At 40.8% G+C, this 17,875-nt stretch overlaps 1 protein-coding gene across 1 annotated transcript in view; it reads right to left on the reverse strand.

The window, feature by feature from the left end:
- The window catches only part of LOC311231838 (uncharacterized protein), a gene marked incomplete at its 3' end in the record, with an annotated part of 81,095 nt that overhangs the window by 27,121 nt on the left and 36,099 nt on the right, over positions 1-17,875 (reverse strand). Inside the window, exon 3 of the mRNA XM_084318459.1 lies at positions 3,573-3,712. Coding sequence (XP_084174585.1) covers positions 3,573-3,712 — 140 coding nt within the window. The remainder of the gene's footprint in view (positions 1-3,572; positions 3,713-17,875) is intronic.

Genomic DNA, 17,875 nt, shown 5'->3' on the forward strand with positions numbered 1-17,875 from the left:
AGCACGGGTGCGATGGCCCGTGGCGCAAGCAAAAAAAAAAAAAAAAAGTGTGACGGTAAATGAATGGACCACAGCGCTATCCACTTGGTACTTGTAGTCTTGTGCGATTAAATACAATGTCCCTTCTGTGTAAGACTCCATATATCAAACACGAAATCCCATAATCCCTAGCGAACAATATCCCCGCGAGTTGCGAGCAGTGACTCTATCCGCTCGGCTCAGCTCACAACACAGCAGGTGAGCAGGACTCGTCTCAGCAGCAGACAGTAGCCTTTGGAACGCGGACATTGAAACAGAGCTAGTGGATAGTGTTGTCGCGACCCAAAACAAATCCCTGCTGTTTTATTCGGCAACGGGTCAAATGCATATAACATGCTTTGCAATCCTCGCGTCATAAAGTCCGAAATGAACGTTACGTTAGCATGAGCTAACAACAAGCTGTTCATAGCCATATAAAGAGAACAGCAGACGGGCAGAGTGAGGAGGAGGGGGCAGACATTCTCCCTTCTCTGTGTGTGTGTGTGCGTTTGGAAAGATCACATGAAGTCAGACGAGTATATTATATTGATAGTAAATGTACTGAGGGTGGACAGATAATGTTGATATTTAAACATAAAAAATACAATACAAAATAAATGTATTCATGATCATGCAACATAAAACGGTTGCGTGTTGTGAGTTCCAAAACATTTAACTTAAAGTTTAAAGCTCAATATATCAAAACGTGGCACTTTACAGTGAACAGGAGGTCTATGTGTATTAAAAACAATAGATTGTTTTTCCTTTAAAAGTCTGGAAGAGGTCAAAAATAAAAATGTCAAATGATATTTCCGTTGCCTTTTTTGAGTTGATCTAAATGTTACTGATTGTGTTAAATGGGCTTATGTTATGATATCGTCTCATATCGATTGCAGGCACCTGCATCGTATCATATCGTGGCATATATCAGCAAATATCGTATTGTTGTCCAAAGAATCTATATCGTATCGTATTGTGATGAAACTGGTGATTCCCACCCCTAGTAGAGTCCATACACCCAACACCAAATCCCATAATTCCTTACACCTAACGTGTCTGGCTGTGTGACGTCAACTTGTCAGCATGAAAATGACAGCCAAACATGGCACTGCAACTAAATAACACAAATACAATAGGCACATTTGTGACTGTTACAAATATAACACGTTTTATACTTGTGCTACAAGATTTTGGCCTGTGCTACAAAACTATCAACCTCTGTAGCACCAGTGCTATGTGCAAAAAAAGTTAACGTACAGCCCTGAACTCACAAGTCAGACAAGTGTTTGGCCATGCCAAGTTTCCCCACATGCTGGGGTACAAGATGGGCCAAACAGGGTATTTGCTGCTTGGAGTTTAATCAAATCACATGCTCTCTTGGTGTCAGATTTTAGCATTGGGGAAATCCCCCCCAATCCCGCTACCCTGTTTTAGCCTGGCATGGCCCGATACCCATATCAATACATCCCTGGAAGACAATCGTTCACTAGTTCAAACCTTTAATTTGTTCATAACATATTCACTTATGCTCAACCAATGCATTGAAAAGTATAGTCTTTGTTTGGATTGTAATAATGGGGGGGGGGGGGGGGGGTGGACAGATAACTGGTTTGCCAGCTAACCACTTATTTGAAATCAACCAGATATTCAACGGTTCATTTGGAAATGATTTTGATACTGATATCAAATAAATGTCATATCACATTGTAACTGGTATTGGAAAACTCAATACCATAATAATGTCAAAACTAGCAAAGAGTCTACTAGGGCTGTACCGAATGTCATTTTTTAACACTATGATCGCCGATGACGAGTTGAGACGTCATTCCTAGCCATGCTCATTCTGCCGAAGACGCCGTAACTCGTCTTTGATATCAATATTTCAAAAATCTGTGATCGAAATCATATTTCCCCTCCAGAGCCCTGAGATACACTGAAAAGCTCCACTCAACTCTCTAGCGGTTCAAGAGCGCCATCTGGTGGCCGATCGGCAGATCGCCAACCGGAAATGATACTTTGAACCGGACGTGCTCATCCATATGTTGTCCGGGCACTCGCTATCGTTAGAGAGACTCCGTCTTGACATAGTGAACATTGATCGGTGCAAATAACTCGAAAAAACAACATGATTTGGACGTATATACTATTATACAACCTGGAAATGGATCGGGCATTTCTCCATCCCATAATAGAAAACATTCTGTTCCACGCTCATCTGCCAGCGGCGCGAGGAAGCTACGGTAAGATTCAGCGTTATATTCTAACGTGTTCCATATAAACTGCTATGATGAACATATGACCCACCCTGGATGAATCATCTAACGCTGCCCACGGAATTATAAAAGACCCCCCGCCCATCCGGTCATCATCAGATGATACGTAGTAACTCCTAGAAGTACATCCAGATGACATTTTTTATCTCGCACAGATTCCTACCAAACTGTATTTGATCATCAATATAATGCATTTAGGGCTATAAATCACGTTCTGAAGAAAGCTGCAGAAAACGATAAAAACATACTTATACTTTAGACCGTATTTTAGTATGAATATGTGAATGAAAAAGTATAACATTGATACACCCTGAACAATACATATAGGACCTTGAATGGGCCATGATAATGTCAATTTAGCAATAAAATTTAAAAAGTTATAGCCCTGCAAAGGGGAACTTCTCCATAGACAAATAGAGCTGGCGAGGGATGGTAAATTATGAATTTTAACCATGGCGATCAAAGTGTTAACATTCGAAGCTTCGATTGAAGTATTCGAAGGAAGCTTCGAATGTCTATAAAACATTTTTTACTTAAAAAATAAAAATATTTTTTTTAACTAAATCCTCAATTTTAATAAAGTGATTACATTTTTTAAATTATTAAATTAACTTTCTTTAATGAATATAACTCATCAGTTTCATCAACAATCCAATAAGGGCACGGTTGGTATGAAAGTGATGGTGACATCTTATGTATAATATTATAAATTAGTGTAGCCAAACCACCATTGGTTTAAACATAAAAAAAAAAAAAAAAAAAAATTATAAAAAATTAAAATTTCGAATGTTGATTTAGAATTCGAATGTCAACATTATGATCGAAGCTTCGAAGCTTCAAAGCATTCGGTACAGCCCTAGAGTCTACCCAAAAATAGTAGATTCCTGAACTCCTAAAGTCTAAGGTCGCTTTCACACCTGAGCTCTTTGGTCCGCCTTAATCGAACCCTGGTTTGTTTCCTCGGATAGTCCGGTTGGTTTTGGGTGGTGTGGAAGCTCATTCGAACTCTGGTGTGGACCAAACAAGTGAACTCGGATGTAGCTCTGTAGCCAAAATGGCCAATATGTGCCCACTTCTATCATTGGAGTGGATGCGTCAACTCTGCTCGACTCCAATGGTAGGTGTCTCCAGAAACCCTGAAGTCCTGCATCCATTAGTCAAACCTAAGGATTATATGTGATGTATTTTGTTCATCCACTAGTCAAACCTAAGTAAGATCTGGTGATATGAGATTTTGTTCATATAGCCTAACCCTAAGGATAACAACTGAGCATATACCACCTCGGAGAGCATATGGTGTTGGCTAGGACCGGCTATGTGGTCATCTTTCTTGTCTGCAGCCGGTGAAACAGCTCTGACACGTTTGTTGGGGCCATCACTGAGGTTATTCTTTCCCTGGGACATCTTCACTGGACACGGCTCTGTAAAGTCCATACAGACAAAATCATAATTTAAAGCAGATTAAACATTTCAGTTAGGCTGTATGGTTATAGGCTAGCAATTGTACAATAGAAATGTAGTAATGTCATATTACCAATGCGATGTTATCACTGCAGTGTTTTGAGTAAGCACAATCTTTTCATGTTTGACAATTTTGTAATTTTCTGTAATATTACTCGTTTTTAAATGTTTGCTCAATCATGTATCATCATTCTTTTTAATTCTGTATTATACTGTTAATTTGATTATATCTTATAGAAAAGCCTCAATGGACTAGTGTTGAAAACTAGCACATGTGCTATAAACACGCAAAACAACACATCTGGTCTGTCCACTGTGACTGGTCCAATGTAGCTGTGGTGTCCATTTTAAATAAAAGTTCTTTCATTCATTCATTCATTCATTCATTCATTACTTTTGCAAAAATATGTAATTTCATAAAGTCTGTAAACAACGTTTAAGGTTTCTCTGCTCCCAATTTGTCTCTTGCTCGTCTTTTCTACATGCTTGTTTTGATTCTGTAGGTGTGGGGGGGGGGGAATACATTTGTATGCTCCTCTCTTACACATCTTTGTAAACAAACTACTGCTTTCTAGTGCTGCCTCCTTAGAGCTGCTTGTCTGTCTGCATGTTTTGTTTTCAGTATTTTATTGACAAATAAGCATCTTCATCTTTGCTTTGCTGGCAGTGTATTTGTCTAATTTGACGTCATTTTAGTATCCTCCTGATCCAACATGACCCTGAAGTGTAAACAGAGTCAGACAGTCAACGTCCGCTTTTGGCGTTAGCTTGCTGCTCCCCTGGCTACAAAAGCCATCCTCTAGCCATCTAATATTACAACTAATGTTAGCTAAATACCTAATTCTACCAAGCATTATCCCAACGTGTGCTGCATTACACTGAAGGGTAGTGTAAGATGTCTGGTAGTGTAAGACAGTAGGGAGTAAATGTATTATTATAGTCATGTGGGTGCTGTGGTATGTAGATTGCTCCACTTCTACAAGGTCAATTTGCATGTTCTTGGTATCTAGGGACATCTATGGATCTCAGGGAATGTATTCCCAGTGTCAGAAATATTGTGTCTGTTACTAGGCTTGAGTAAATTGTGATGAAACAAGGAGAATATAAATTATGATTTTTCACAATAACACCATGCTAAAAATGACCAGACATGAAACACTGTCACCGAGCTCGTTCAGCACCTTCTTGAGATCACGTGTACAACAAATCTAAGCAAATTAATAAAGGGAAGATGATTAAACAGAAGGTTTTGTAGATACAGTACTGAATTCTGCCATCCGGACACATGCAATTTGCAGGGTTCTTACACCTTTTCCAAAGCAAAATTGAAGCACTTTTCAAGCATTTTCAAGGTGCCTTTTCAAGCTTTTCCAGCATCTTATGCGGCTGTGGTAAATTAAATATTTACTCGAAATTATCATTTAACTTCTTCCATCACATTAAATCAGATGTTATTGTGCTATAAACAACCAAAATGATGTAGACTTGGCATCCTATATAACCTAAATATGAAACAATCACTCAAATAATCACCAGATAAAACTTCAATTTCAATCAAATATTTACTTAAAATGTGCAAAATAAGAGAAAAGTCTTTGAGGTAGGCACTAGACAGTCAATCAGCTCCTTGAGCCTTAAAATGTATACAAAATCAAATCAACCTAGGATTTTTATATAACCCTCCACAGTGGTGTGTTCAGGTGGTACGTCCAGCAGGGACCAGGATGTAACCTATATGATGCCCATGCTATTGGTTGCAATACAGACGCACAGTTGATAGAGCACACGCTCTAGTCTCCCCTCTTGTTATTTCACACTAACAGCTACCCCTAGTAGCTGGCTTCTTATGTTGCAGACATATCCTACAGAACATTCCTTAAAATAGAAAGATTTGCTTGTTAGTAGGGGTGGAACGGTATGCATTCGAACCGTACACCGTTCGGCACGACCTCCACGGTCCGGGGCGTGTGGGTATTGTTCGGTTCAGGGGATGCAAAAAAAATAAGTTTTCATTTGGCACGGAGAGGTGAAGCGCCCGCTGCTGGCTGCAGCAGCAGGTGCTGTCAGTTCATAGAAAGTCCATGGAAATGGCAAGTGCAATATAAATCAATCTTCATTACGACTTAACATTTGGCATTAACATTACATAGGCCTACATCTTGCCATTACGTTCGCACGGTTTGTGACGCTACAAGTACAACGCACGTTGGTAGCCCGCCAGCTCCAATACAGCCAGTGAAATCATTATCAGACATCAATGAAATGTTACCGTAGCTAGCAGAGGATAAAATGGTAGTCTGAGGCGGGGTGTCGAAAGACAATGACGTTTATTCAACATCCAAGAAGGCTAACATTGTATTTACTAACTCCAACCGGGACTATTGCCACTTTCCCACTGCATGGTATCAACTCGATTCGACTCAACTCAACTTCCACTGTAGGTAGAGTCGAGAACAAAGGTACCACACGCTAAATGTCCGTGCGGACCCCAAACCCAAAGACAGTTCCGTGTGTGAATTACGTTAATCCACCACCGCTTCACAATTACTGTGTTGCACTCAATATTTAAATAATGTTAGTCTAAATAAATGTAGACAGACAATGTACCTATTTTAAAAATAGAATGAACAGAGTAGTGTTGTTTTGAAACAGTAGACCTACAGTGTGTGTGTGTGTGTTAGTTTGCTTTATGCTGCATTCTATATTGATGGCCTTCTAATTTGTTTGTTTATTTATTTTAAATAACACAGTGACACTTTTCCTTTTGATAAGAAATCCAGCCATATTCCTTTCATTGTATTTCAAATACTGCACTAATTTCAAGCGGAAAACTAATCTTTCCATTAAGAACTGACAATTATTGTTTGTTTGCACCAAGTTAATACTTTGACAAATGTAGCCTATATTTTTCAGTCAGTTCGGTCTTTGTGTGCCAAACATTATTTAAGGCAAACCGCTGTAAACTCTTTTTTTTCTTTCAAATAAATGAGAAGCATGTTTACATTTTGAGTGTTAAATAAAAAATAAATAAAAAACAATGTATATCGAACCGAACCGAAAACCTTCACCACAAAACCGTGATATGAACCGAACCGTGTATTTTGTGAACCGTTCCACCCCTACTTGTTAGCGGCAGCCATGTTGATCACAGCGAAACCACAGCTCCGATGCATAATGGCGTTAGCTAAATTAAACTTGTTTTAAGGTAAATTGGCTTTCAGTGTGTCAGAGCAAACACACTCGAGTTGTGCACACTGGACGCTCTGATCAAAGAGTCAGTTTATCAGAGTGGAGCAGATTTTCAGAGTGAATTTATTAACTCACCTTAAGAACTAATTCAAGATTAACAAGGGCCTCCTGAAGAGCATCAAAAGAAAGCTGCAATAACACTTTCTGCGCCAATCACGAGTATACTCGTTATTGGCCGCCATCGCTTGACCGCCAATAACGAGTATACCTTTTTAATATTCTATACACTCTCACAGACCTCTGTGTTATCATTGGAGCTAAGTTAACAATATACTCGTTATCACCATACATACAGACAGGGCCGCCTGGGAGAAATGAGAGGCCCTGTGCGAGATTTAAACACGAGCCCCCCCCCCCCCCCCCCTAAAAGGTAAAAAAAAAAAAATATATATATATATATTTTTTTTCATACAGTCAACATATTCTTAAATAATAGCGCTGCCCGAGGCTGGGCATGATACAGTCAACATATAGCAAGCGAGAGAGAGCTCCCGTTCTACAGTCAATATACAGTGTTATCGCTGCACAGACCCGGCAATGCCCCTGACCCTCCACCAGAGCAAGGCCAGAGAGAGAGATAGAGAGAGAGCATGTCTGTGTGTGTGTGTGTGTTAGAGAGAGAGCATGTATATGTGTTAGAAAGAGAGAGAAATATATAGAGAGAGAGCATGTCATTTTGTGTGTTAGAGAGAGATATAGAGCATGTCTGTGTGTTAGAAAGAGAGAGAGAGAGAGAGAGCATGTGTGTTTGTGTGTTAGAGAGAGAGAGCATGTCTGTGTGTGTGTGTTAGAGAGAGAGCATGTATGAGAGAGATAAGCAAAGATGAGCCCCTAAAGGATATTCAACTTTTAATGGAAGAACAAAACAGAAGGAAAAGATAACTTCACAAAGGCAACATGAATATACATAGATCCAAAAGGACAAAGATCAACACTTAAATCCAAAGAGAAGAGGGTATATACCAGAGAAAACAAAGTAGCAAGGAGCCAATGGCCGACATCAGCTAAATAGGCTAACTGCAAATAGAGTAGCCAGGTACTGACACCAGGCCACACACAGCTTTGGCCAACGCTACCCAAGCTACACAAACGACCAAGACAATACACACACAGCACATGTTGTATCTCCAAATGTTGTGAAGTAACATATGTTTTGCCTGGAAAAAAACATCATTATTAACAAAACATTCGGGAGGGGAAGGAAGGAAGAGTGGGGTAATGTCCAATGGACATCTTACCTGCACCAAGGAACGCAGGGCGAAAGGCCGCAACACAGGTCTCCACGTTGACGAAAGGCCTCTCGCTGGCGGGACAAAAAGAAGCTATGGCCGCAGCCTTGTCATGGTGCAGGCCCGACTACATCTTCTGTCAAAGATGATGTCGTAGTCAGAGTGCCAGGGCCTGCTATTCTCACGGCTAATGTCAATGGTCGTAGCACAAGCTAACAGCTAACTCTAGGCTAACTGATAGTATCAAGCTAACGTTCCCAGCCGAGCGAAAACAAGCAGCTAACGTCGTAGCTAAACAGCTAACTGGCTAACAGTTAGCTCAACCCGGCTATCGCTAACCACTAGCTAACGCAGAAGCAAGCTATGCGGCTACCACTGAAAAACTGTACAACGTGAGAAAAGCAATACAGGCCAACACTTCAGACAGCCGCTGTGTTTTCCTCTTCTCATCCGAAGAGGGAAGGGAAAAAGAAGGCAATACACGTCCCACTACAGAGTGGTGTTTACCATAGCGGTGCCGGCAACAAGTCCCTCGCGGACTATAGCCGACTTGAGCATGGAGATATTCTCATAATGAAACACCAAGCTCACCTCCCTCGCACCAGGTGCTGACACCAGGCCACACACCGTTAGCTACTACAACAGCTAGCCGGCCCGTTTGGCTCCCGAGAGAGAGAGAGATATATCCACGGCGGGAATAGAATAGAGTGCATTAAAAACTCACCAAACGTCCAAGAGGATGGAGACAACCGCGTGGAGTTGACGAAGTTCATCTGCCGAATGACCGTCCTCTTCATCTTGGCATAACAATGCTGCACGCGCTCTCTCTAGGTTAGCTAACGCTAGTTAGCCTTTAGCTAAGCTAGCTACTAGCCGACATCATCATGGCTATCCCGACTGAACCACACGTTAGCACTCAATATTATAACGTAGCTAAAGCTAACTAGCTGTCCCTGCCTTTAGCCGGGATGGCTAGCCTGACTGAACTGTCTAACATGCAACAACTTTCATCTTCAGTCCATCTGCCGAATGACCGTCCTCTTCGTTTTGGCTGGCATAACTAAGCATAACCTCCAAAGCTGCACGCGCGAAATAGTCAAACGCAGCTGACACACGCCGGTGTACACATGATGTAACCCCTCCCTTCTTGAAACCAATAGTATGTCTGCTGCAGAGCCCCAGAGCTCCAATAGAGAATAGTGCAGAGCCGCAGAGCCAGGAACATTCTACAAACGTGTCTAATGTGAAATATATAAGCATATAAGCAAAACTAGATTTTAGGTCCGTGATGAAAAAGGGCCTCGCGGGAAGGGGGGCCTCGCAAAATTTTTTATTTTTTTTTGTGCGAGGCCCCCCTTCCCGCGAGGCCCTGTGCGACCGCACTGCTCGCACACCCCCTGAGGCGGCCCTGCATATAGATTTTCCGGGAGTAAATACTTGATATCTTAGTCATAACCAGTTGCAAGATGTTATAATGAAAGGTCTCGTTATCTTGCATTGTTTCTAAATAAGCAAGCACACGTTAATTTACATCCACAGCATAACTGTGCTGTGGTATCTCAATGATACAAGACGCTTATATTGAAACACGTTGACATTAGGGCCGTTCTTTCAACCTAAAAGTGCACTTTCTTCAACGTCAAACCTAAATTCCTTAGCGACCCGCGTTACCAACGTAAAACAAATTGCACAGCGCGCACATTCGAGACACACAGATATGAAACGAGTCATACGGAACAAATAACGTATAACGGAGGCTGAAATTAGACCAATGTGACTCACAAACTCACGACAGTAGTACACAACTACACATAAAGACACAACATTTTATCTGCATTGATTAACTGATCATCAAAACCCAGCTTAAGCCGTTAAACCCCTGTAGTGAATCACCGAAGCCAATACGCACACACACAGTCGAACTGGAACGGTTTACCAAACATACACTCCCGGCATTCATAACTCATACGTTCATCTTCCATACGCTTAACCATAACATAACTTACTTACCCAAACAACATGTTCCCGGGTCCACATTCACGCACGAATCCGTACTTTCAAAACGTTAGAAAAACACTCCGATACCCGAATCCACAATCATCCAATGTCTGGAAGTGGACCCATGGTCCATTCGACCAAACACTTTGGTCGCCAAAAACGCCTTAACACGTCATTCCCCGCCATGCTCATTCTGCCAAAGACGCCGTACCACGTCATTGAGATCAATATTTCAAAAATCTGTGATCGCAATCATATTTCTCCCCCGGAGACTTGAGATCTACTGTTGATCCCCTCTCAACTCTCCAACGGTTCAAGAGCGCCATCTGGTGGCCGATCGGTGGATCGCTCAAACCGGAAACCGGAAACTGGTGCTCATTCCAATTCGGTCCGATCACTCGCTAATAGTCCCGGGACTCGAGCTAGACACAATGGATAGCAATCCGTTACCAATAACTCGATAAACAACATGATTTGGACGTATATACTATTATACAACCTGGAGATGGATCGCATATTTCAATATCCCATAATAGGAATATTTCTGCTCCACGCTCATCGCCCAACGGTACGAGGAAGCTACGGTAAGTTTCAGCGTTATTTTTTAACGTGTTCGATACAAACTGCTCTAATGATCATATCACCCACACTAGATGAATCATCTAACGTTGGCCACGGAATTATAAACGACCCCCCCCCCCCCATCCGGTCAACATCAGATGATAAGTAGTAACTTCTAGAAGCACGTCCATTTGAATTTTTTTATCTCGCGCAGATCGCTATCAAACTGTATTTGATCATCAATATAATGCATTTAGGGCTATAAATCACGTTCTGGAGAATGCTGCAGAAAACGATAAAAACATACTTATACTTTAGACCGTATTTTAGTATGAATATGTGAATGAAAAAGTATAACGTTGCTACACCCTGAACAATAGATACTTGACGTTGAATGGGCCATAGTAATGTCAATTTAGCAATACAATTTAAAAAGTTATAGCCCTGCAAAGAAGGGGAACTTCTCCATAGACAAATAGAGCTGGCGTGGGATGGTTTATTATGAATATAAGCCTGGCGACCAAAGTGTTAATAAACGGACGGCCACCGGTCCATAACCGCATTCTATAGAAGAATAAGTCTTTATTTGTCGTGCAGATTAACACACATGAGAGATGAAAGACCCACAGGAACACGCGCGTGAGCTCTGACTGAGAGAGGGAAAGACAGACTGCCCTGCACTCTGCTGGCACGTGCTGTGTACTACAAGCAACGCATCTGTGATTTGGCGCACAGTCTGTGACGTCACGGTATTGAAAATCATACCGATGGGATTTCAAAATACCCTGGTATACCGTAATACCGTCATACCGCCCAAGCCATCGCCTACTCTTTGAAACCTTATTTCACACTGTGTGTTACATTTTATATGGTCCGGGTGGATAATTTGGACCCCGGCAAATGAAACGCTTCATTCGAGCAACTTGGAACGCATCCAGCACACTTGATGCATATTTTGTGCCATTTCATGTCAGGGACCCGATGGACATCAATACTGGAAATCGCGATCAGACAATTGGAATATTAATTTTGGAATAACTCCTAGCAAAGGTAAGGACAATATGACATCAATCCTACTTCGATCCTACAATGATTTCACATTGATCGCAACGATCAACGTATGCAGGGCTGTACGCTAAGCTTTTTCACTAGGGGCACAGAATCCTTTTTAGGGGCACTTTTTTAAATAAAAATGTTACCATTATAAGGCAAAAAAATATGTTCCTCCTGCCTCCTTGTGGTCCTTTTATTTAACATTTAAGTGCTTTTGTTTTTCAGGGTTGTATCTTTTATAATGAACCAACTGAAGTATTACCACAGCTGCAAACATTTCTTCTTTCATTGATAACAGTGTATTAACAGTGTTCATTAGGGATGGGTATCGTTACTCTTATCGATACTGCTTAACGGTTGGGTACTTTATCGATACTCTTATCGGTTCTTTTTGATTATTTTGCAAGAATCTTTTTTTTTATTATTAGGAACAGAATCGACATTGCTTTATTATTCTTTTATATAACTGCACATGGCTACTTTTTGATCAATTTATACAAGCAGCCAGATAAATTAACTATTTTGGGACTTTCTATTTTATTTAGAAAGTTCTTAAATCAGTATGTCCCACCCAATACTCAGCTGTTAAAAACGGTTCAATACTCCAATTTATTAGTAGAGATACTTTTAGAACAATAGCCTGACACCCCGTCCTGATATAGAGCGACGCGAGCGAGAAAAAGTGATTAAAATGTATTCGTTTCAATCAGACTATCCTGACCTGCCGCGAGCGACAGCGAACTGAGCAGCGATGTCGTTCACCCCTCAAATATTCGCTCGCTGTGTCTCTAGTTGAGTGAATTACGCGGCCGAGTCCCGCCCCTAAACACTTTTTATTGGTCGAGAATCGCAGGTTGCTTTGCCCCTGTGCTTCCAGGTAACACACACACAGACACACTCGGACACGCGGTGCGTCATAATAGGACAGTGTCGCGTGCGATTTCGTCTCCAGTTCGCTCGCTCGCTGGCTGTCAGGAAGCGGTGTGATGCTGTATTTCCATGAGTTGAGTGGACGCAGTGTGTGTGTGTGACGTGTGTGTGTGTGAGAGCACACGCTTTGCGTAGTGGGCGTGTCAACAGTGTCAGCTGAACTCGCACCAAACAAGGCATATGGAAATAGTCAGACAGACATCCCAGAATTATTTCATAATACAAAGTTTCTGAATGGATATTTGGATTAAACCAAGTTGTATGCAGTGATGAACGGTCTTTCCCCGCGGAACACAAGTTACTTAACCTGATAAGCTGTAAGCCGTATTTCGCCTAAAGGTACATGCCTAAGTAAATGGAAGATTGCACTTCTGCAAGGTCAATTTGCATGTTCTTGGTATCTAGGAACATCTAGGGACCTGGGGGTATGTATTTCCAGTGTCAGAAATATTGTGTCTGTTACTAGGCTTGAGTAAATTGTAATGAAGAAAAGGAGAATATAAATTATGATTTATGATTTTAGCATCTTTGATCAAAAATTGATACGGGTAGGAGATAATGCTCACTGAGCTCATTCACCACCTTATTGAGATCATGTGTACTAATTTTAATTTTAACCAAATGAACTGCGGGAAGATGATTAAACAGAAGGATTTGTAGATACAGTAATTAATGATAATCAATTTTAATTATAAATTCATATTTGACCTTGAACTTGACCTTATTATGGCCAAATCATAATGCTCCTCTTTCCAATGGCAGGGTTGAATCTGGATTTAGTCATTTCCTTGCGTTTTTTTACGATAATTAGCATTTTCGATAACTTTGTATTTCTGATAAATCGTATAAAACATCGGTAAAAATGAAAATATACACTTTGACTACTGTTTTTGATAGGGTTATGGTCTTTACTCTTGGCTACAAAAAAGATATATATATTTAAAAACATTGACCTCTTAACATCCAAGGGCCCACATGTGGACGATTCTTTGCCGACCTCTAGTGGCTCGGGTGTGCATTTATTTTAATACAATATATAGATAGAATTAAAGCCCTATTTGTTGCCTGTCGATTGCCCTTTCAGGTGACAAAATCCGTTGAGCGGTTCTCGAGTTACATGCCGATATGTGAGGCGTACGCAAAAGTACACATTACCACCCCCGACTCCCGGGGCTCTAGCTCCGACAATCATTTGGCGATCTCGAAAGTCTTTGCACAGGGTTGTAGCCAATGAGTGTGGCTTTCCAATGATACCCCATGATATGATAATTGGGGATCTAATACGGTCTCTATTGATTGATTTATGATAAAGAAAAGCAGGGGGACCTTAATGCTTAACAGGTTTTAACGTTACACTGGTCGCGCTATGCATGCATTTTTCGAACGTTTCGTTTTCTCCGCTATGGAGCTCTGCTCTGCTTCAGCACAGACAGCTGCACCTCTCAAGTACCCGTATGCATGTGTGAGTGTGAGCGTTTTAGTGTGTAACTAACAGCCCGCTCCTCGGGCAGACGCCAGACGGAGAGAGACAGAGGGAGGAGAGATATAAAAAATTGCTAACAAGATTTGCAACGTTTAAATTCCTCTGAAAAAAAGGAGTGAATGCGAATGAGAGGGTTGAAATCAGTACTCGCAAAGGTGCCCCCAAATATTTTTTTCTACTCGCACAGGTAAAATTCGGGCGCAATATGCGATGCCCTCGTCGCACTGTACAGCCCTGGTATGTAGTGTTCAAAACGTATGCCGTTGCTGATGATCAGAGCATCACAAAACGACCCCCCCCTTTGATGCTTTCATGATGAAACATAATACCTATTATATACCTTTGATTTGGAAATAATATCGTGTCCAGGCGAGCAAGGCAAACGACTTTCTCAAAATGCACATAGCGCTCCATAACTCAGCTTCCAGGAATTAGCCCGAACCACGGGATAACACGCCAACGTATACATGAAAAAATTAACTATTTTTTACATGTTGGATGATAGATAGTGACTGTCAAATTAAAATTAAGATAACAGTGTATAACATTTTATATTATAGTTATCCCCAAGCATACCCCACATAAAACGCCTAACAATTGCATACCCAAAGTAATTAGCGATTTATTATACTTTATACTAATAGCACACAGTTTGTTGTGTTGTTGTTAATGGAATTATAAAGCAATGAAAAGAAAAATGTTATTGCTGTTTTTACCTGTTATAATAACAAAGGAAAACCTAGAACTCGTATGAAGAGGAGAAAAAAGACTGGCTGTGTAGACCTATTTTTAAATAAAACACAGAAGATGTTGGTGTCTGTAGACCGACTTTGAAATAAAACCCTGAACTATTCAGGTATATTTGAGTCCTTCCCTTATTTGTGGAACATTTATAAAATAAAAAGTAGTCCACTTTGAAAAAAGACTACCATGTGTAGTAGGGATGCACCGAATGGGAAATTCTTGGCCGAAACCGATACCGAAAATAGGATTGATTGATTGATTGATTGAAAAGTTTATTAACAGATTGCAGAATGGGTACAGTACAGTACATCTCAATACATACAATTGTTAAGGGGATGCAGACCAGAGAAAGACTTTCGTCTTGTTTACATCAGGGTCCCCCATTTTCAATTCATCATAACATATATGACATACATGACATACAGATAGACAGTACTGCTACATCTATACATTTATGACATATCAGATTTGCAAATACAGTACTGTTTGTGATACAAAAGTGTCCAGAAAAGGAGTGTATATACATTTGGCGTAGAAACTGTACATTGGAGGAGGTTGGTGGGGTTGGGTGGGTTGGGTGAGGGCTGTACATTGGAGGTGGAGGTGGGGGGGGGGGGGGGGGGGGGGGGGGGGGGGGGGTTGGGTAGGGGACACACACACATTTTACACTGTACACAGGAAACAGTTGGCCGAAAACCGAATGCCAAGAGGCCGAAAATGATTAATAGAAATATATATATAATGTATTTGTTTTTGTTCAGCTACCTGATTATGACAAAACTTAACTTAAATAATATTAATAATCACTATTATGGGTCCATAAAACTTTTATTTAGTACTTTTGAATGCATACCTTAATTCCAGACTAACTGCTGAAAGATTGTACAATTTAAACATTTCTTTTATCTGTAGGATAACTACAACAAAGTGCATTCAGAACAAAGCCAAGGTGCTTTAAAACTGCATAAAGATCTGCACACACGAGAGGGAGAATAGCTTATAGCAGACTTAATTATGTTACTGTAGTGGCTACAGTAAGCATTTTATATAAAAGTACTCTGTATTTTTGTATGACAACTAATAAAGAAACTTGAACTACTGTCATAATTCACGGTGTTCTAGCCTACATGGAAGGACTGTTGTATTTACTACATCTCCCGTGACTCTTAGCGGGGGATGACGTAGCTTAACACTTTGAGTGCCACGGGTCCGGTGCCCCGGAACCCTGTTGCGTGCCACCACCCACTTCAATGACAGAGCTCTCATATTTGCGAACGCATAAACTATATCTTAAATTATGGCTGTGTCTAATATGGCCGTCGCTTATCAATGACTTGTTTGCAGTCAACATTGTCGAAACGGATTGTTTTTTTTAATAGGTTCATTTCCGTTTTATACCATTTTGAAAAACGCTTGTTTCTTGAAAGTTTCAGAAAATGTCTGAATATTCGGTGATAATCGCCCTTTACTGGAATACACAAAACACGTTGTAATTTTTTGGCCTATTTATGAATTGTTTTCAAATAAATGCTAGATTATCGATAGTATATGTACTTATGCACGCTATAGAAGCGGGCTGAAAAATGGATTATCTTATTTCCTGATCGCACACACACATATGGCACACGCTGATATATACGTGAAAATAGCTCTGAGTATCCCAAGACTGGTAAAATAGATTCCTTACCTCAGATCAGATGTTCTCCAAAAAGATTATACCAAGTCCTGATCGCCATTCCAAATATCGATCGCGTTTATTGATCCAACGCTGGGTACTGGAAACACACATTTTCCGCTGTTCTGGTGGTGGGCGATTGGATCGTCTCCGATTACTTGTCTGACAAGTAAAATGTGGAAGCAGGACTTTTTTTTCTCCATGCTTTTCATTCAATCCAATGGGGTGCAGTACCATCCGGAGATACGATAGGGGGCGGTATTTTCCCTGTTCGAGTTCAGACAGATCCCCACTGGTAACGTGAGGCTAGATTGATGAAAAATGAATGGAAATCGATAATAAAAAAAATAACGATCAAAAACGAGATCTCTCGTCTCTCAGGCACTCAACGGTTGGCATGAACTAATGAGAAATCTCGTCGTTGGCACTCAAAGTGTTAAGAGAGACTGGTGAGGGTGAGGAATGGAAGCTTGTTAGCTAGCTTAACGCTAACGTTAGTTAAAAAGGTTTTTAACCGCGACAGGCATATAGTAATGGCGAGGATATAAAGCATGTTAAAAACGCATTTATAGGACAAGTTGCTTGCAGAGTTTACATAGAAACAGCGCGAGTCCCAAGAGGAGTTATCACAGGCTGCAGAACGCAGGACTGAAGAGCTCACGTTGCGCATGTAATGACTGAAGCCGCGTTTTGATTACATCATCACAACAACACGTTAGGCAGGTTACGAACGTAACCCTGTTCTTTGACATTCAGTGATATATTTTCAGTGCTAAAACCCTTTCGGCCGAAAGCCGAAAGTGCCTTTTTTAACCATTTTCGGCCGATAAACCATTTCCAGTGCATCCCTAATGTGTAGACCTACTTTGAAATAAAACACAGAAGAGGAGAAAAAACACTGGCATTTGTAGACCTACTTTGAAATAAAACCCTGAACTATGCAGGTATATTTGAGTCCTTCCCTTATTTGTGGAAAATCTATAAAATAAAAATAAATGTTTTTGTTGTTTGCAAATTTCTCACCACATATCAGGCATACAGGTAACCTGCATCGTTAGTCGTGAAAGCAAATGAATCTGTCCACACTGAATTAAACCCTCTATTTTCCTCACACTTTCCTTTTTTTGGATTTATCCATGGTTAGCTTACTGGGGGGTCGGAAACTCAAGATTAGCCACTTGCAGACGGCAGGGAGAGGCGT

This window comes from Notolepis coatsorum (assembly GCF_963971535.1).
Source record: "Notolepis coatsorum genome assembly, chromosome: 7".
Taxonomy (NCBI): Eukaryota; Metazoa; Chordata; class Actinopteri; order Aulopiformes; family Paralepididae; genus Notolepis; species Notolepis coatsorum.